Source organism: Phascolarctos cinereus, unplaced genomic scaffold (genome assembly GCF_003287225.1).
Source record: "Phascolarctos cinereus isolate Bilbo 61053 unplaced genomic scaffold, phaCin_HiC Scaffold_2;HRSCAF=192, whole genome shotgun sequence".
Lineage (NCBI taxonomy): Eukaryota > Metazoa > Chordata > Mammalia > Diprotodontia > Phascolarctidae > Phascolarctos > Phascolarctos cinereus.
Window position 1 is genome coordinate 122,996,409 of NW_027555625.1, and position 21,098 is coordinate 123,017,506.

A 21,098-nucleotide genomic window follows, 5' to 3' on the forward strand; every position below is an offset into this window, starting at 1 on the left:
AAAAATCCCCATTCGAGCCCCCAGCTTATTATTTCCCTATTCAACAAACTTTCTGTACTTAAGCCACACACCCTCCCTTCTGTCCCAATCCCCCATATCTGATCAATCAATCAAACAAATAAACATTTATTAAGCACTTGCTTTATCTGAAAACTATACTTGGAACCATCTAAGCAAGAAATATTCAATTTCCTAGCTGATTGGGGTCTCCCCACCTGTGACCTCATGGATGGAAAACCAATCAGACTTGTCTGAGCAGGCTCCCACCCCTCTTTGTAAAACATAAGAGCTGCTCTGACCCACCCCCCACAAGATGCCTGAGCTGCCCTGAAGAATGAAGATAGATTTAGGAGTTCTAGTTAGTGAGTGGTGTCTTTGCCAGGCACTGTGCTAACCACTGGAGATGCAAAGAAAGGCAAAAGACAAATCCCTTCCCTCAAGAGGTCAAAATCAAAAGGGAGAGACAACATGAAAACAACTATGTACAAAAATGTATATATACTGCACAGGATAAATTGAAGATAGTCAACAGAGATAAGGCACTAGTGTTAAGAGGGATCAGGAAAGGCTTTAGCTGGGACTGGAAGGAATCCAGGGAAGTGAGGAGGTGGAGATGAGCAGGCAGAGCATTTCATTCATGGGGACAGCCAGTGTTTGGAGATGGAGTGTTTTATTTGAGGAATAGTAAGGCCATCAATGTCACTGTATCACTAAGTGCCTGTGGGGCAGGGAACAGTAAAGTGTAAGAAGACTGGAAAGATAGAAGAGGGGCAAGTCTTGAAGGGCTTTAAATGCCAACCAGAGGATTTTACCTTTGATCTTAGCGGTTACAGAGAGCCCCTAGAGTTTATAGAGTAGGGGAGTGGCAGGGTCAGATCTGCATTATAACAACATTAGTTTGGCAGCTGAGTGGGGAGGGACTTGAGGCAGGGTCCAAACACAGATTTTGAGATAGTCTAGGTTTAATGTAATAAGGGCCTGTACCCAGGTGGTGGCAGTGTCAGAGGAAAGATGGGGATCAATGTGAGAGATGTTATAAAGGTGAAATCAACAGGTCTTGGGAACAGAACAGATATGAGGGTGTGAGTGAGAAGTCAAGGATGAAATGTCTAGGCTGTGAGTCTCAGTGACTGGGAAGATGGTAGCAATGCCCTCAACAGTAAGAGGCAAGTTTTGAAATGGGGGAGGGTTTGGGGCAAAAGATGATTATTAGTTCAGTTTTGCACATGCTGAGTTAAAGAATGGGAATGCTCTGTTAGGATTTGAAGAGCACTATGTCTGAAACTTCCCAATGACATTCCTGGTTTGATCGTTTCCCTACCCTTTCCTATTCTGATTTGGAGGTGCCAGTTCAAGGAAGGAGGAGTGGATAGTTGTCCTTGTTTGGTGTTAGCTACTGTCCAAACTTTGCGGGGGTAAATGTTACCCTGGTTTCTATCCATTCTTACCTCCTGATTTCCCTTCGGTCTTCTTTTAGGTGTCTTCAGTTAAGCCACATAGGCTTTCCTTAAACACTCCAAATAAAAATGCCTGTTGTTTTCAGCACTGTATATCCCCTCATCCTTTGGGATGGGGAGGTTGACTCCAAGCCACCATACTGCCTGTGGCTACTACAAGTGAGGCATAGTGAAAAGTCCACTAGACTAGGAATCAGTTTGGGTTCTAGTCTTGCCTTGACCACTGACTTAAAATTACAGCATTTTAGATCTGGAAGAGACCTTCAAGGTCTCTTTTTATCAAGTTTGTTGAACTTAATTGAAATGAAACTAGTCCAGTTGCCTACACAATGTTGGAATCCTCTTTACAGCATCCCCATTGGTGACAGGAAACTCACTGTCTCATAGGTCCCCTTATTCCATTTTAGAACAGTTCAAATTGTTAAAATATTTATGTTGTACTTAAATCTACCTTTCTCTAACTTATACCTATTGGCCCTAGTTCTGCCATCTAGAGACATGCAGAATAGCCACAACCTACCTCTAATTTTTCTTTTCTGATCTTCCAAATGACAGCCCTGCACATATTTGTAGAATGCTATCATATCCGCCTAAGTCTTCTCTTTCTCAGGGCAACATCCTCTGCTATGTTTATCATTCCTCCTGTGACATAGTATCAAATCTCTTCATCTTTTAGAAAAGTCTATTTCTTTGTTCCCTCCTTAAATGCTGTGTCTAGAATTCAGTACAATACTACACCTCCTGCCAGTGAAGAGTATAATGGAGCCTTCATTTACCTCCTGGATTCTGAACACCATACTTTTCCTGGCGATGTCTAAGTTTACACTATACTTTTTTTGGCTGCCAAGTCACAGGGTTTGCTTATATTGGGTTTGTAGTCACTTAAAACTCCTTCCTTATTTTCACATCACTGCTATTGAGTGGCTATGTTTCCTTATTCTATGCCTGTGGAACTAAATTTTTTTAACATAAATGAAGGACTTTACATCTGTCCTTTACATATATATATAATTTTTTTTTTTTGGTTTTCACATATAATTCTTGGCTATTGTGGTCTCTTAGAAACCTGATTTTGTCACCTACTGAATTAGCCACCAATCCCATGCTTTTTTTAATCTTCAGAGCTGATCAGGACACCATCTAAGTCTGTACCCAAATGATTAATATTAAAAAATGCTATACAATGATAAAGTTTTAACTGAGTCAACAAACTGCCCCAAATCTGGCTTTTTAAAAATTCTATATTTTCCCTTTTATTTCCCTTTCTATTAGACTTATCCAAAACTGAGAGAGAGATACTGAAATTTTCTGTCAATATTGTATTATTTTCTATGTCCTCTTACAGGTCAGTTAATTTTTTAAAATGAATTTAGATGCTAAGTCATTTAGAGTATATAGGTTTAATGTTGATATTCATTTGTCTATGCTTCCTTTTAGCCTAATGTAGTTTCCTAATTTATACTTTTTTTACATTGTGAATGTTTGGCTTTGCTTTTTTGAATTCACTTGATACATAGTAATTTCTTTTTGTTTCTAGCCCTTCATTTTTATTCTGCATATGTCTTTGTTTTGGGCTTATTTTCTTATTTGTAAAATGGGGATCATCTCTGGTTGACAGGGTTGTTGTGATGATTGAATGAGATAATATATGTGGAAGCAATGTAGTATAGTAGATAAGAGAAGTAGATTTGAAGTCAAAGGCCATGAATTCAAATACTGGCTTACCCACTTACTACGTTTATGACCTTGGGCAAGTCACTTAAGACCTCTGAACTTTGGTTTCTCTATTTGTAAAATGGGAGGAAGTTGGAGTAGATGAACTTCACGTTCCCTTCTAGCTCTAAATTTATGTTCTTATGTGGACATCCTTTTGAAAAGTTAAAAGAACAACATAAATAAAAGTAATATATTTGTCTTACTTTCTCCTATTAGATTATGAACAGATAGTGTAATATATAGTCCTCCGAACTGAAGGATCTTGTGTTTTCTAAGTTGTTTTTTTATTTCCTCTGGAACCCATGACAGTATTCTGCACAAGAATGAATGAATGGCTGGAGATTTCCAGAGGCTGGAGAGATAGAAACACTTCCTTCTGTCCTAATCAATCACAAAACAGGCTTGATGAGCTTCAGTTCCCAACCTCTCTCTTTGTTCACAGTGACCTTGAATAATTTTAGTGCCTAAATACTTTCTCTCTCAATTCCTAGGTGGCCCACATTCTCCACAAATCTTGTCCTATGCCTAAGGGGCTGGAATAAATGGTTTGTTCCAACTGGGGAACTGATATTCTCCAGGCTTCCTGTAGCCTTTCCACTTGTCTAATTTTCCCTTTTTTCAAGGCAACTCAAGTCTTTTCTCTTTCTTGAGGCCTTATCTGATCTCCCTATTCTGCAGTGATCACTCCTATAGTATAGTGGCATTTCATATGGCATTTGGAGTCAGAAGATATGGAGTTAAATCCTGGCTTATCTATTGACTACTTATGTGACTTTCTCTTTCTTCATCTGCAAAAGGGAGGTGTTGGACTAAATTATATCTAAAGTACATTTTAGTTCTATCTTCTGTGATCCATAGCTTTTACTGTCTGTAATCCATTTGGCATTGAGTATGCACTATTTTTTATTTAATATACATGTGTACATATATGTACAAGTGCACATGTATATACTATATATGCACTGCATGTATGTGACATATAACACATGTGTATATCTACATAGAAGGAAAGAGGGAGAAGGGGAGGGAGAGGGAGAGAGGGGGAAGAGAAAGAGAAAGAAAGAGAGAAAGAGAGAGAGAGAACACATACACACTCTGGAGGCAGGGATTTTATTTTAGACTTTCCTGCATCCATATCAACCAGTATGGTGCCATAAAATTTATAGGAGCTCATTAAATATTTGCTTGATGAGAACTAGTGATGAGGATAAGGATGAAGACTAGGGAGAGCTTATTCTAAAAGTCTGCCATTCTGGAGACTGGCAGCACAATAGAGGAGGGCTGTCCAGAGGACTCCCTTTTTTTCTAACTGGTAAGCAGTAGCTTCTATATCAGTAAAGAAAGTAAACAATGGAAGGAGTTGGAAAACTCGAAAATAAAATAGTTAGACTTCCTTCCCCATCCTAGCCCCGTACATACAGAGTCCATATATCAGGTACCATTGCCTTCCTAACAATTCATCACAGGAACTTGGGATAGGACTTCCTCTATTAGTTTGTCTAAGAACCAGTTTCTCTTGACCCCGAGTTTGTCCATGTACCTGGTTTAGCTTCAAGTTTCAAAACTTCAAAGGCCGGTAGACTGGTGTCTACCATTTTCCTTCTTCCCTCTGGGCATTATGCTGCTTAAAGAGGCTTTAGAAAAATGCATGTGAGTTAAAGCAAGGAGTTATGGCTCTATTGGCCCAAACCAAGGAAGCCCCTGCAGCAGTGTAATGTAGGCAGGAGAGATTGTAGGATGCCCAGGGTACTGGGTAGGAAAGGAGAAGATGGGGTAAGTGGAACTTCTCCCACTGCTTTATACTCTGTTCTCTTAGGGAGTGAGATATAGTCCATGGGCAACTAGAAGAATCTCTTTGGGATAATAGATAACCTGTATGTCTATGTCTTCAGAAGCACTGAGGACCAGACCCCTTCATTTTGTTCACTCCAGGCATAGCATCTAGCAGGCCCAGTAGACCAAAGTAAGAAGGTTTAACTACAGAACATTTGACAAGCCTTGGTGGTCAGAGGGCTCAGTGTCAGGGCAAATGACAGTATCTTTTGGGCCTGATACAGCTAAGGTACATTGCTAGGTTATGCTTCACTGTTGCTAGAGCAAACACTGGTTAAACACTTTTTTTTTAAGGCAGTTGGGGATAAGTGACTTGCCCAGGGTCACACAGCTAGTAAGTGTCAAGTGTTTGGTCTGTAGCCAGATTTGAACTCAGGTCCTCCTGACTTCAGGGCCGGTGCTGTATCCACTGCGCCACCTCGCTGCCCCTTAAACATTTTTTAAAGAATGTATTTGTAGTCTGAACTTTGGGCTCAATAGATCTTCTTTCCTTTCTACATTTATTTTCATTTGTACAGCATGTGTTTTCTCTAATTGCACAATGAGCCAGCCCAGCCCATGGAGAATGGTCTTCTCTCATCCTTGGTTCCAGGAGTTGGGGGAGAATAGCAGGAAGGTGTTCTCCCTGGCAAGGAACCTGATGCAAATGCTCAAGTTTGCTGGAGGAAAGGAGTGTATAGACGTGGAGTAAACTTAAGGTGGGAGAATCCTTGTAGGAGATGATAGGGAAGCAAGGGGACAGACACGAGGCGTGAGGAAGATGAAAAAAGAACAAGAGCTCATACCAGGACACAGCCTAGAAACGCTCAGGAAGCCCTGAGAACATTGCACCTGGTCTGACGGTGAGGGAGTCAGGAGGGGAGATCCGAACATGAACAAAAGCCTAACCTAGCAATGACCCTTAGCTCTATCAAGCCTGAAAGACACTGCCATCTCCCCAGATGCTGCCCCCTCTGACCCAAGGGACTTGCCATGTGTCCTGCAGCTAAATCATTTTGTTGCATAGATGTTCTCTCTCCTTAGTGGAATGTAAGTCCCTTGGGAGTAGGGGCTGTCTCACTTTTCTATTTGTATCCCCAGGACTTATCACAATGCGTGGCATATAGGAAGGGATGGGGACTGAACCAGTGATTTCATTTGTTAAATGGAACTCCTGGGAGAGGCAACACCCTCTACCAGTGTAGGTGGGCCCCTTATATGCAATTTATTGTCATAGAGGATACCTAGATCACTGAGAGGTTAAGTGAATTGCCCAGGGTCACACAACCAGTATCTATCAAAGGTGGGACTTGAACTCAGGTAGTCTTGGCTTTGAGACCACTTCTCTATCCAGTATACCATGCTGCTTTTAGTGCTACACGTAGTAAGCACTTCATAAACTTTTATTTCCTTTTTCATTTAACGATACTGCACTCTTGGGTGCTGTACAAGCTATTAAGAGGGCTGGCAGAGTATAGTCCCATTTCTGATGACTTCAGGCCCTCTGCCCACCAGTCACCACATACACCAGTTCCATGACAAGGAATAGTTTTGCCACAGACGGGCACAGAATCCTGTGCTTTCCATCTCTGTCTTACTCCGTGGCAGTGTTTTGGTGAAGACGCTGTAAGCACAATGCTAGCCCGGACCCAGTTACATACGCTCCCTCCTGAGGAGGTTTGGAAAGGAGAAGGTTTGGGAAACCAGCTCCAGGCCAGTCGTTATAAGGAGTTAGTACATTGAAGACCAGTATACATCTATAAGGAATAATGCCATCCCTTTTCCTACCTCAGCTGTGTCCTGATCCAAAGAGCACAAGCTAAACAGTCATCTCCACTTCCTTTCTGAACATCTTCCCCTCACCCTTTGGTTTCCTCAAGAGTGATTTACAAGTACTTTCCTGAGTTTTATTGTGGCAGGCCAGGTCAGCCCCAAACCTTAGGGAGTAGCTATAACAGCTCCCAGGATTCTTGGCTTTGACTCAGCATCTTGGGGTAGATGTTAGCCTTCCTAGAATTGACCCGGGGTTTCAGGGTATAGGTTACAGGATATCCAGAGGGCAACATTCTCCAAGGTGGTGGGGAGGAGAGTCCTTTTGCTTTCACTGAATTCAGTAGCTGCGGTTCCTGTTAGTTGCCAAAGAAAGTTCTCCCTCCCCAACACAAGGGTAGGTACAGTTAGTAAACAGCCTCTCTATACTTACTACATAGACAAGTATTCAGAATCAGAGGTAACTCCTTTGATGAAAGCACAGATGGGAAGAGAAAGGAAGAGGTTGTGGAGACAAATCGGACAACACCACAGTGAGACACAAGGAGAACAACACAAGCACTGAACATTGACTTTCTTGTTCCTGGCTCAGAAAGACGCCTTTTGTATTCTTAGACTCTCATACTCAGGCAAGCTGTGGATTTAAGGAGTAAAGGAGTCCTGGGCAGAAGTGACTTTTTTGAACTGAAACACACCCAGTTCATGGTGGACACTTAAAAAATGTTATTAAAATGTGGAAAGAGTGCTGGACTTGGAGTCAGGGAACCAGGTTCAAGTTCAGCTCTGCTATTTGCTCTCTCTGTGCATTTTAGGAAGTTACTCTCCCACTCTGGGCATCAGTTTCCTTATAGGTAAAGTGGTAATTTCTGAGGTCTTGCCTAGCTTTAATAGTCTGTGATTCTGTGAGCCTTGTTCTTAAGAGGTAGGAACCTTCTAGCACTGCTGGAGATACTTTCCCTAGGGGAATGTGAAGTGCTTATGTTTTGAAAGGAGCACAGTAAAGATGATTAAACCACATTAGTGATGAGTTCTTGGCATAGAAATGGACACCAGCATACATATTATTGCATATAATATAAATGTAAGAAATATTATAAAGTATTTTAAAAATGATTATATTATTTATCCAGGTCCTGTAAAATGGAAAGAGTATTGGCTCTGGAGTCTAAAGGCCTGGGTTCAAATCCTGCCCTTGATGTTTATAACATTGATGATTTTGGGGGAAGCTATTTGACTTTCTTAGGCATTAGTTTCCTCATCTGTAAAATGAGGAGGTTGAACTAGATTTCTTCTGAGGTCCCTTTCTGCTCCAAGTCTATGACCTTATGATTTTATTGTTGTAGAAACTCCCTCCCCAGAAGCAGAAAACAACCCATCTCTCCTATTCATTGTCTTGGATGCTCAAAGAAGTTTATGTAAGCTCATCCTGGTTATACAGGTCCTGAGTCTGCTGTCTCTCCACTGTACCACACTGTAGAAAATCAGTAATTTTATATAATAATTTATAAAATCATAGCTAGCATTTATGTAGCACTTTAAGGTTTACAAAATGCTTTATGAATCTGATCTCATTTGATTCTCACAATGACCCCTAGGAGGGAAGTGCTGTGGTTGTCTCCATTTTACAAATGAGGAAACTGAGGTAGGGAAAATGACTTGCCTGGGATTCTATAGCTTGTAAATATATGAGGCCAAATTTGAACTTAAGTCTTCCTGATTCCAGGCCCAACATTCTATCTCCCCACACCACCTAAATATATGTATCATCATGTTATGTGATTGGCTGCAAAATAATACTATTATACTACTTATTGTAACAACAAAGCCATAGCTTAAAGCTTACTAAGACTTTTGGTATACCCTGTATACATACATACGCAAACACAATACGTATATGTACATACACATATGAATGTGAGCATATATATACATATGTACATATGTAACATACACATATGTTTTTAACAAAACTTTAAAATCTATTATGACATTTAATACTCATAATGACCTTTTATGGTAAGTAGGGCAGGTATTATTATCTCCATTTGACAGATGAAGCAACTGAGGCACAGAGAGGTTAGGGGACTTGCCTAAGGTAATATTAAATATAATTAAATTAGATTATAATTTAATAATTATTATTATATTATAATAAATAAATGCCAGAACTAGAGCCAGAATCCAAGTGCCCTGAATTTTATTTCCATGTTGATTTCTTCAATGATTATTTAGCATGGATGAAAATGACCTTACGTTGACTTAGTTAATATTTGAAATTGAACTGCTATTGTTGGTCAAACATTCATTTGCTCATTATTCTGGAAGGAATTAAAATGGAAGAGGGATTTAATTTACATTTCAGGAAGAAGCTCATAATTGATAAGACATTTAAACTGATTTTCTACATAGTTTGTAGACTTTTCCCTAGAGATCAGGTTAATAATAATATTACATTTATGTTGACTTAGAGGCTTACAAACTGCTTTCTTCACAAAATCCTTTTGAAATAGTCAGCAGAAGTATTATTACCTCCATTTTTATACGAAGGAAAATGGTATTCAGAGAGAGGTTAAGAGATCTGCCCACAGGCACACCACTAGTGTGTATTGGAGCTAGGATTGAAGCATGGGTCTTCTGACTCCAAGACCAGCTCTTTCCACTATATCTTTATTTGAAATGTTTTAGTCCCGTGTGGACAGCCAGAGGTTAGATATTCTTACCTGTACGACTCCATTCCAAACTGCAGTGAAATGTTACTTAGAAGAAGAAACCTTCCTTGGCTTTGATTTTTGTCTTTTTTACAAAATGCATTCTTAATCTATCATGATAGTTTGCAAATAATACAAATATACACTTGGCAATCTGTATTTCAGTTCATTGGGGAAAGGAAGGGGAGGCAGAATATCACTTTTATGTGCTCCTTATCCATTCATATATACATATGTACTGTCTTCCATGCAGGGACTTTCTTTCATCAGTTGAATGCACTTCCCTCTTGGCACACCCCCTTTGAGCTTAACTCACCCTCTGAAGACTTGGATGGGGAAAGGGCAGGACTCTTTGTTTCTGTTTTGGATGGACTCTTCACTGGAGAAGCAGGAGCAGACTTCAAAGGAGAGCTAGGCTCTTCTGCTGTTGTTTCTTTCTCACCTGGGAACAGAGAAAACCACCTGTGAATGATGGTCAGAAGCTGGCAAAAAAGGTCCAGCATCTAGAGAGGGTACAGAAAGCAGAGACAAATAGCCCTTTCTACCCAGACACCTCTTTGTTCTACCAGGCCCAATCAGGAGTTAGCTTTTTCTGTTAGCTCTGGAGAGGCAATTAGAAAGATCATTAGCTGGATTTCGTCTCATGCATCCTTTGTAACCTAGCCAATTGAGTTCCACTGGTAAAATCTATTGCTGCTGGTGTTCGTTCATTCAGTAAACATTTGTCCAATATCCACTGTATTCAGGCAACTTCTGAATGATAGAAGAACTTAAAGATTGCCATAGTGGGTCAGACTAGAAGCAACATGGTATAATGGAATGAGCACTGGATCTGGAATCAGAAGCTCCAGGTTCAAAACTGAATTCTGCTTCTTAGAACCATAGGACTGACAGTTGGGAAGGCCCTTAGAGATTATCTACTCCAGGGCTCAGTACACTATGTGCCTCCGTTCACTTGTTTTTGTATAGTACATGAGCTAAAAATGTTTTTTGCATTTTTTAAATACAATAAAATTTTATTAAAAAATTTTAAAAAAGCATTCTTAGCTTGGAGGTGGTTTGCTGATCCTTTATCTACTCCAACTAATTTTATAGAGGAAGAAACTGAGGCCCAGAGAGAGGTAAAGCAGTTTTCCCAAAACCACACTGGTAATAGTATCACAGCCAATCTGACACCAACCCCAGTGTTCTTTCTAAAACACCATGTTACTTATTATGTGTGTGACTTTGGGCAAGTCATTTTCCTTCTCTGGGCCTTATGTTCCTCCTCTGTGAAACAACTGGTTTGACAAGATGACCACCAAGGTCCTTTGTGAGTTCTAAATCCTATAATCTAATCCAGTCTTCTGTCTCTGAAGTGACCTACTTTATGTGTGAACATAATTACCCTTTATGACATTAATGTCAAAAGGTTATAGAATGATAGAATTTCAGTGTTGGAAGGGGCTTCAGCAGGTCATTATTCTAATCCACACCCTGAAAAGAATCCCTCTGACAACATAACTGATCAGTGACCATCCAACTTTGCTTGAAGACCTCCAGTGACAGGAAACCCACTTCCTTTCTCCTGTAGCAGTCTCTTCCACTATTGGACAGCTCTAATTATTAGAAAGATTTTCCTTGGGTCAAGCCCAAATTCGTCTTTCCACTATTAGCACCTATTGTTCCTTGTGTGGCCAAATAGAAGAAGTCTAATGTTTACCCCCAGACAAACCCAAATGTTATTAACTTCCTGTAATAAACAGGGTAGATCTAGCATTCCTATGTAACCTAAGTGCCAAAACCCACTGGCAAGGGACTCCTTCCTTATTGTTGATCAGTGCCCTGTCCTTGTGTGAGGGATGGAGGTGGAATTGTCAAGAGTAGAATTGAGGAGAACTAGTCGTTTTGTTTCTGCAGTCTCTTGAGTCAATTTAGGCTCATGGCTTCCAGCTTCAAGAGAAAAGATTATGCCAACCCCACTTCAGGCGCTGACGAAAAAGACTGGGAAAAAGTCGACTGAGAGGAGCTAGTAGTCTCCATCTGTCACTATCCCCAGCTTGCTGTTCTAGAGACTTTGGGAAATTTCCCCTTGGGTGAGATTAGAGACTCTCTCTTGACTGAGCTGACTTATCTCACTCCCAAAGGCAGAGCTCCTTCATTCTGTATTGTTCGGCATATATTCTCCTATGTATACTTTCTCTGATTTCTGTTTTGCTATCAATTTGGATAAATGGGTTTCTTTACTATGTGCTTTGTATGTTCACTGTAGAACTAGTATTTGGTGGGAAGTGTTGGATATAAAGCTTAGGGCTTCCTTTCCCTATTAATGTACAGTGATCAGAAGTTTAGGTTGAACCAAAACTATGTCTCTTAAACTAACAATATTTAAGGGAGTAAGTAGATATAATGGGAGCCTCCTCTCTCTGAGGAGAGCCAAGTGGTCTTCCTCTCTTGACAGGAATTAAATCTCCCTTGGAGAAGGGTGAGGGGATAAAAGGCTGCAGAAGTCTATTCTGCCTCCCTTTGAGCCATACCACAAACCCTCCCTCCCCCTATGCTAAATGTGAGAGACAGCTGCTGTTACACATAAATTCATTAAAAAAAACAAACCCCAAAACCTTTAATATGCCTATTTGTATTTTCCACCCTTACCACCTCTCCATATATTTTCTGTCCTCTCTGCCAAGTGCCCAGAACCTCATAGGGCTCAAGTCAGCAAGTCTTTCACCAAGAATCTCCTGCATGCCTACCACTAAACAAGGAGAAGCAGAGCATCTAGGCAGGATCATGGCAGAAGACAGGCCCATGAAACAGCTAGAGAGCATCAGAAGACACTCTAGAGCCAAGGGCTGTAACTGGTTCACTTGATGCTGGCCACACACTGTATTTCGTCTCTCACCTCTGTGTCCCTTGTGCCTGGAGTGCCTGACTCTTTCACTGCAACTTCCTACGGAAAGCTTTCTTGTTCTCTGCAACAATTGGTGCTCTCTCACAACCAGACCCCAAAGCCTGGAACCAGGGAGGTACTTAATAAAATAGCTGATGAACAGAACAAACTATAAATGCCAGAGAGGAGAAGACAGTGTAGTGTGGCTTAGAGTAGTTGTAGAAGTCTTCATGAAGTAGGGTAGACTTAGAAAATCTAAAATCACAGACATGGGAAGGGGCTTCTGAGATCATCTTGTTTAGCTTTTAGCTAGGCAGGAATTCTGTCCACAGTATTTCCCAAAATGAGGAGCTTGAATTAGATGATCTCTAAGGTCATATATACATATACACATATATATACACATACATACACACTTGTGTATATATACGGGTGTGGTCATCTGGCTATAAATTATATGGAAAGTAGTCATTTGTTTTCAACTTGGAGACCTCCAGTGAAAGGGAATTCACTACTACCTCATGAGATAACCTATTCCTCTTTTAGACATCTTTAATTGTTTGAAGCTTTTCCTTATAATTGTCTCCCTGGTTCTTCTACCCATTCCTTTTAGTTCTACCCTCTGGGGGCAAACAGAATAAGTTCATCCCTTTTATGGATGACAGCCCTTCAGATGTGAGACTTGAGCTGGGATTTGGAGGATCTTCAGGGACATGTTAAAGGAACAGCATATTCAAGGTCACAAAATAAATGTCTGAACATGCAAGTTTGGGAGACAGAATGGACAACAGATCAATAGAAAAGTTTTGTTGAGAAGTAGTGGGACATTAGGTCGGACCAATAAAGACTTTTAGAGTATTTATAAGGTGCTTTAAGGTTTTCAAAGTGCTTTACAAATATCATCTTACTTTATCCTTGCAACAACTTTGGTAGATAAGTACTATTATCTACATTTTATAGATAAGGAAACTGAGGCAGGCAGAGGTTAAGTGACTTGTCCAGCTAAATGTCTGAGGCTATATTTGAATTCAGATCTTCCTGACTCTAGGTCTGACATTCTATTTTCTGTATCACCTAGCTATCAGGTTAAGGAGTTTGGCCTTGAAACGAGTGGCAACAGTGAACTATTTTAGATTTTATGAAAGATGTGTTTTAGGAAAATTCATCTGGAATGATTGAGATAAACGGGAAGGGGGAAAAAAATGGAGGCAGTGAGACTGGTTAGGAAGCTAGAATCAGAATAATGGAGTGTCACTGTTGGAAAAGACCCTTAGAGATTATTTATTTGGTTCAACTTCAATCAAAAATATGAATTCTTACTACACCTTCTCTATCAAGTGGTCATTTACATTTCTGTTTGAACAGTTCTTTCAATGGGGATTTGCTACCTAATAAGGCAGAATAATCCCCCTTCAGATTCAATTAATGATTGGGTCTAATTATTGAGAAATTCTTATCCTTAATGAGCTGAAAATTACCTCCCTGCAACTCCCACTCATTGATTCTAGTTTTGCTCTCTGGAGCCAAGCAAGTCTTCACCATGATGAACCTTCAAATATTTGAATATTCCCTCTAAGTCTTATTTTCTATAGGCTAAACATCTCCATTTTTTAAACTGCTTTTGCATGGTGAGGTTTTGCATTTCCTCACTATCTTGATAATTTTCCTCTGGGTATGTTCCAGCTTTTCAATGTTGCTTCTAAAATGGTGCTCAGAAGTAAATTCAACACCAGAGTTGGGATCTGACTAGAGCAAAATACAATGCAATTATCACTTCTCATCATGGATGCTACTTCTTTTGGTGCAACCTAAGATCATATTATTATTTTGCCTGCTGTGTCACTCTGTTGACTCATTGAAACTGAAATATGCTATAACCCCAGGGTTCCTGCCCCCTCATAGGAACTATTGTCTAGCTTCTGCATTACATAATTCATTTTTTGAACCTAAGTGTAGGACTTTACATTTAGTCCTATTAAATTATATCTTACAATATTTGGTTCACTGTTCAGGTCTTTTTGAGGCTCAATTCTGTCATCCTAAATATTAGCTGTCTCTTTCATTTCCCATCTTCTTGTCATCTGCAATTTTTCTAATAGTGAGGAAAAATGAAATAGAGTCCAGGAGGAAGGTTTCATCTTCACAGAGTGTAATTCAATATCAGAGAGATTCCTCTTGGACCTCATTCAAAGGACTCTCATTATTGAAATATATCATAAAGTCCTGGTTATAAAAACTAGTTCCTTCAGGCTTTAAGGCAAGGTCAGGGAGAGAACTCACAGAATATTTGAGCTGGGAGGGATCTTAGAAACCTATACATGAACTGAACAGGGCTGTAGAGATCATCTAATTCAAATCCTCGTGTTATAGATGAAAAGAGTCACTGAAGGGGTAAGTAGTCACACAGCTAGTACGTAGCACAGCCAAGACGAGGACTCACTTATCTTGGACTCTCACTCAGGATGGCCTTTCTCTCTCCACCATACCATACTGCCTTTCTCCTATTCCAAAGAATTGTGGACTGCAGTTCACTTTATACTGACCTTGCAGGCTTTCCTTCAGTCAAACCTCTCCTCTACTCTCAGAACAGAATAAAGTGATCAAAAAGGCAGAAAGAAAGGACACGGCATCCTCTTGGCAGCTCAGCAGATCCTGGCAACATTTGTATAACTGAGCAGAAGGTACTATGTGAACAGCACAGAAATAAAGAGCTATCCTTTGATGGAACAGTTTCACTTTAAAAAGCAATGCCAGATATCTGAGTGAAGCAGCTATTCAGAAGAGGAAACCCTCTTCTCTGAGCTGGGAGGGAAAGATGAGAGGATATATGAAGAGACAGAAAATGTACTGAAAATGAAAGGAGATGAGTGAAATCATTTTAGATGGCCTGAATCAGAGGTGAGGTCATCCATAAGAAGTAAGGATGTATGTTAGGGAAAATTGGGATGGGACGTAAGAGAATTTTTTTACTTGGAGAAAATTGTGTGTCTTAGGATTGGAGATATAGAAGAAAGCTGGATCACAGGGTACGGTCCTGATGGGAAAAGGGACAGTCCAGATCTTGCCCTTATGAGTGTTGCAAGGGAAGGCACAGAGCACAATGGAGGATTGTGAGATGAAATATGGGAACAGCAGTTATTACCGGGAGGAAATACTTCTTCCAAGTCAGGAAGTAATGTCTCTTATGCTCAGAAGGAAGCGGGCCTCCCTAGAAAACCCTGTTTACCCCATGCTAGTTACCACTCTGACATAAAGAATTAGAGTGATCACAACATGGGAGGGGCTGTCTAGGAGGTGTTAAATATGTATTGGCTATTGTGCTTGTATAAACTGTGAACAAGGTGATAGAAACACCACAACAATAAATGACCACCTCTCAGGTCATTATCACCCTTAGGAACAGGACCATTCTTCATCCTGTTTGCCCTGGGATCTATTAATGCTAAAGGAAAACTCTGCTTTACTCCTTCTTTTGAATATGAACAATTTATCCAATAAAATAAGGAAGATTAGGGGCTGATAAAGTTTTCTTCATCACCATTTACATCCCAGTTCTGAAGTCAAAACCAGATGGAGGGATGAAGGTTACATGTAGTCAGAGTGGTGCCCCCGAACAGGCTGGACACCATCACCAGCCTCACAGGCAGCTTCCAACGGGCAGCAGGCCAGACCCCTCCCCACCCCAGCCCCCATTCTGCCCTCTCCTACAAAGACTGCAAAAAGCTCAGCTTACCGAACCTCAATAACAATAACCACATAATAATAATTCTTACATATTGTAGTGTTTTACACTTTACAAATGTTTGATCACCTTTCCAACTCTGGCCTTCACAAATACAGTTTTACAAAGAATTCTTTCTATAGTCTGCTGCCTTCAGAAAGTCCCTCACCCTGTTTCCTGAGGGTTCTTAATGATGTTCTCATACACTACACCCATCTCTGTGGCTTGGTTCACACCATTCTAGGATTTAGAGGTGAAAGTCAGATTATCTAGTCAGCCCCGATTTTACTTATGAGGAAACTGAGGCTCAGAGAGGTTAAATGATTTGTCTAAGGCCACATAGGTGATAAGCTTTCTTATTTCTACCACTCATTTTAGCATTTAGCATATATCATTATTCATTTTATATGTGCATGTTTATCTATATAATGGAATTATAAACTTCTTGAGAATAGGAGCTGTGTCTTATTTGCATTTATAATCCTTACCTCCTAGCCTAGCACTGTGTACATAGTGTAATACTTCAACGATTTGCGATTTCATCTGGGGAGGACAGTTCTGCCACCAAAGTAACACAGCACTTCCTCTTCTCCCTACCCTCTCAATACAGACACAGACACAGACACACACAGACACACATACACACACTGGTTGTGAGCCTTTCCACAAGCTAAGCTAAGCAGGGCTTTGGATGAGAAATCTTTGGAGCTATTGCCAGAGCTATACTCGAAACCTTTCCATTTTGGTAGTACCTGTTAGAAATTACACTCCATTGGTACAACCTTCAAAAGCCCAGAGTTCTCTGGAATCTACAACATGAGGCATTGGCTAGAGGTGGACTTTGGCAAAGGGTGGCATACGTAGTTTGTGCTTGTTAAAATACCTGCTATGGATTGGAAGTGTGTGCTTAGGCAAGGCATGACCTTGATTTTAGAACTTTTCAGTATATCCGGACAATCACTGGGCCTTGTCATCTGCCTAGCCTCTGCTTCCTAAGGACTATTGGGCCTCTCCATTTGCCCTGCAACTGAAGCTTCCCAGATGTGTTTGTTCCCCTAATCAGAATGTGAGCTTATTGAGAGCTGTGACTGTTTCATTTTTCCATTTGTATTCCTAGCACTTAACATAGTGCATAGTAAGTGCTTAATAAATGCTTTTTCTCTTCATTTCATGATTTTGTTTAAGGTTTTGGCATTCTAAATCTAGGTCAACTGGGTGTTGCAGTGGATACAGTGCCCCAGCCTGGAGTCAATTTAACCCTGTTTGCCTCTGTTTCCTCCTCTGTAAAATGAGCTAGAGAAGGAAATGGCAAACCGCTCCAGCATCTTTGCCAAGAAAACCCCACATGGGGTCACGAAGAATTGGACACAACTGAAGTGACCAAACAACAGATTCTAAATTTACCCTAAATCAGCATTTTCTAAATCATTTTGGTCAGCTAACATTTAGGAGGGCTTGAAATATATTGATAGAAACTAAATTAGGGATATGGAATGTTATGGAGATAAAAGAGGAGGATGGGCAGGGAAATTCTGCAGCAAAAGTAGACTAAGCCTCTTTACACGTCTAAGGGACAAAGCATGATGTAGTAGACAGACAACTGGCTTTGGAGCTAGGGAGACCTTGCTCCTAGATTGAGTCCTGTCTCTGACACCTACTGACTGTGTGTCCCTAGAGATATTTAACACTTACCCTCTTAGAGTACTCTTGGCCAGAGGTGTCAAACACTCAGCTGGCTGCCTCCTACAGTTCACAACACTCCCATATATGGCCCAAACCGATTGAAATATAATTCCTATATGATCTTAATACGTTGATGTACTAATGAAAAAGTAATATATAAATATGTGTGGTGTTCTAAGCCAACATGTGGCCCACAGGGATCCTTACATATGGTTTAGTGGCCTCTGTTTCTACTTGAGTTTGACATGACTTCTCTGGGCTACTCTCTCAGATTATAAATTGCAGAGAAAGTGTCAACCTCCTTTGGTAGAGGGGTTCATCCTTAAATTTCCTATGCTAATGAAATTACAGTTCTAGTTCCTATCCAAAATTTGCCTCAAATGATATGAATTTCTTTAAACAACATTTCACATTTAACATTTTAGAAGGGGAAATACCTGTAACATCATACTTGTCTTTTGGAACCTCCATTCCATTGGAATCCCTATATTGTATGGGATCCTAGGGCTCAGTGGAGCACACTCAGGCAAATACTATTCTGAATGGCTGAGCCATTCTAAGTAAGCAACTCCTGGACATGATAAATTAGTTAGTTCTCTTGTGGCATTTGGGTACCAGGTGCACTGAGTTTTCTATCCCCATCTGTTTCTGTATACTTCTATCAAAGGCCTCCCCCATGGGACAGAAAGATGGATCACCTTTCTGGCAGCACAATATAGAAGAGGAAGGTACTGGGACCTGTGCTAAGTACTAAAGGGGTTAGGAAGGAGTAAAAGACAATCAAAGCCTGAGAGGTTCAACTGGGAAAAAAAAGTATTTTTCTTAGGGTCAATTGGATTAATTTGGGTTTGGGTTGCTGACCAGTGAGATACCAATAGTAGTGGTGTAATAAACAATGCAAAGTGCCATGAACTGACAGTAGGAGACCTGCCTGGTTTTTTTCCTTCCTCTGTTATTACTGCATTATTGACTTTAAACATTTGATAATCTCTTTGGACCCCCATTTCTTTCTCTGTAAATATGAGGGGATTGAATGATAAGATCTTGAAGGTCCTTCCTATATCTGACATACTGTGTTTTGTATTCTAGAGTTCTTTTTCAGATGGAATAGAAACTCATTGGGTGTTGGGGCTGTTTAATGTTTGTCACTGTATCTCCAGAACCTAGCATAGAGTCCGTGCTTAAATGATGATTAAATGTTCATTGACTGATTTTATTCTGACATTCTAACTTATATGTTAAGATTCCTTCCAGTCCTCACCTTCTAGATACTATAGTACAGAATTTCATCCGCTCTGACATTGTACATTCTAGAATTCTTTCCAGTTCTAATACTCTGTGTTCTCCAGGGTTCTGTCCAGCTCTGACATTAATATAGTCTATATCTAATCTCCCTTTCGGCTCTAATATCCTAAATTCTGTATTTTAAGGTCTCTTGTAGCTTAGATATTTGATATTGTAAAATTTCTTACTGCTCTAGCATTCATTGTCCTAAGATACCATTCAACTCTGACATTCTTTATTTTTATGGGCAGCATGCCCTACATGTATTCATCAGTGCTTATAAACTAGACACAGTCCCTCTTCTCCTCTTTCTCCTCATCCTCTTCCTCTTCTTCTTCCTCCTCTCCTCCTCCTCCTCTTCCCTTCACCTGGTGTCTGCCAGGAATCAAAGAAACAAACAAGATAGTGCTCTCATCCATCTCAACAAGAAACAGGGAGCAGGTGTGTTAGGGTAGGTTAACCTAATTAAGGAAGAATATCCTGATAATGAGGGGCTGCCACTTCCATGGATGAATGACAAAGACTGTAGTATCTCCTTTTCTGGAAGGCTTCAATAACAGGATAGAATCTGTTTCCTGGAATGACTGGAATATTTTCCCATCTGAGGACGTGGGTGGGTGTAGGACTAACACTATAAATAACACTTCCAGAGTCTTTTCACATCCATTTGGAAAGTCACTCTTCTATATGGCTCTCAGTTTTTTCATTTGTAAAATTATATTAGACTAGATAAGGTGTAAGGTCACTTTAAGCTTTAAATCCTATGATCTCATTTTGGCCTCATAAAAGGATAAAGGGAGATATGGTAGGGTTCAGTGTCCTCATCTGATACATGAGCAAGCTAAAGCTAGAGATTAAGTGACTTACCCAGATGCATACACTGGTCCATGGCAAAACCAGAATCCATTGTTCTCAGTCCCCACCCCACTCTCCACTCTCTCACTGTGCTGTTGCTCTGGAATACTTCTGAGGAACCCTTGTCATCCCTATTACAATCAGATTGGATCCCAATTTACCATCAAGTTCGAGTTTCTTCCTCTCCACCTCTTTCTTATATTCCTCCAGTTCTTGGTCAGTGAGTTGGCTGAAGGGATTGGGGGGTTCTGGTCCCACAGGCACTGTTTCCTCTGAGTCGTCTTTGGTATCTGTGTCACCCTTGGAGGCCAGGTGGCTTTCTGTAGACTGAAAGTTAACCACAGAAAACATGTCACACCCAATGAACACGGAGAGCCAAACCTACCAACCAATTTTCTCTGTGGTTACTGTGGCCCAAACACTGGTTATCTTGCCAGGGCTAGACCGATATGCACCTTGTTGGGAAATAAGCAGCTCAAGGTATTTTTTTCCAGGGGCTGACTCTACCATCCATACTTAACTACCACCCAAGCTTAGACATTGACTCCTATGTAAAAGTTCTCAGGTCTCCAAGATTGAACAAGATTGTCAAACTAATGTCAAAGAACAAAGCCAGAGTATGTCACAGACTAAAGAAGACCCATCTCTAATACTGTACTTTCGCATTTTGCATTTCTCAGCTAGGATAATACTGTTCAGCCCTTCTCCAAGCAGCTCAAAACCTCAATGGTCAGCCAAAATCTCAGAAGGATCAGTGCCAGGGCATACAAGGCTTTGAGAATAATACTAACAATACTGCTAATAGTAACGACCATTTATTAAGGTTTGCAATGTGCTTTACATAGACTATCTCATTTGATTTTCATAGCAACCCTGGGAGGTAGGTTACTGTTATCCTCATTTTGCAGATGAATGATTTGCCCTGGGTCACATAGCCAGAAAGTGTCTGAGGCAAGGTTTGAAATGGGTCCTTTCTTGCACCAGGCTCAGAGCTGACTTCTGGGCCCCTGAGCTTACTGCTCTTCCTGACCTCACCAAATCCTGAGGCTGGGTTGCAATTATTTGAAACTCATAAGCAAAATACACCAAGTCACTGTAGCTTCAGCATTCTAAACCATTTAAACCCTGGAAAGGAACATGTTGGGGGAACCTCAGGCCATTTTGCAAATATTAATTGATCCTGTTGTACCATACAGTACAGAAAAAATTTCTTGTGTTGACTT

The 21,098-nt window shown here is 40.5% G+C and overlaps 1 protein-coding gene across 4 annotated transcripts in view; it reads right to left on the reverse strand.

The window, feature by feature from the left end:
• Positions 1-21,098, reverse strand: part of ADD2 (adducin 2) — a 166,639-nt gene that overhangs the window by 4,943 nt on the left and 140,598 nt on the right. For 3 of the 4 annotated variants that reach the window (XM_020985313.2, XM_020985312.2, XM_020985314.2), the window contains 2 exons: positions 20,037-20,202; positions 9,780-9,905 (listed from right to left, as the gene is read on the reverse strand). In XM_020985313.2, the coding sequence (XP_020840972.1) occupies positions 9,780-9,905; positions 20,037-20,202 (292 nt within the window). Of the gene's footprint in view, positions 1-9,779; positions 9,906-18,992; positions 19,396-20,036; positions 20,203-21,098 lie in introns of those variants that run through there. The other variant, XM_020985315.2, reaches the window with a different exon arrangement.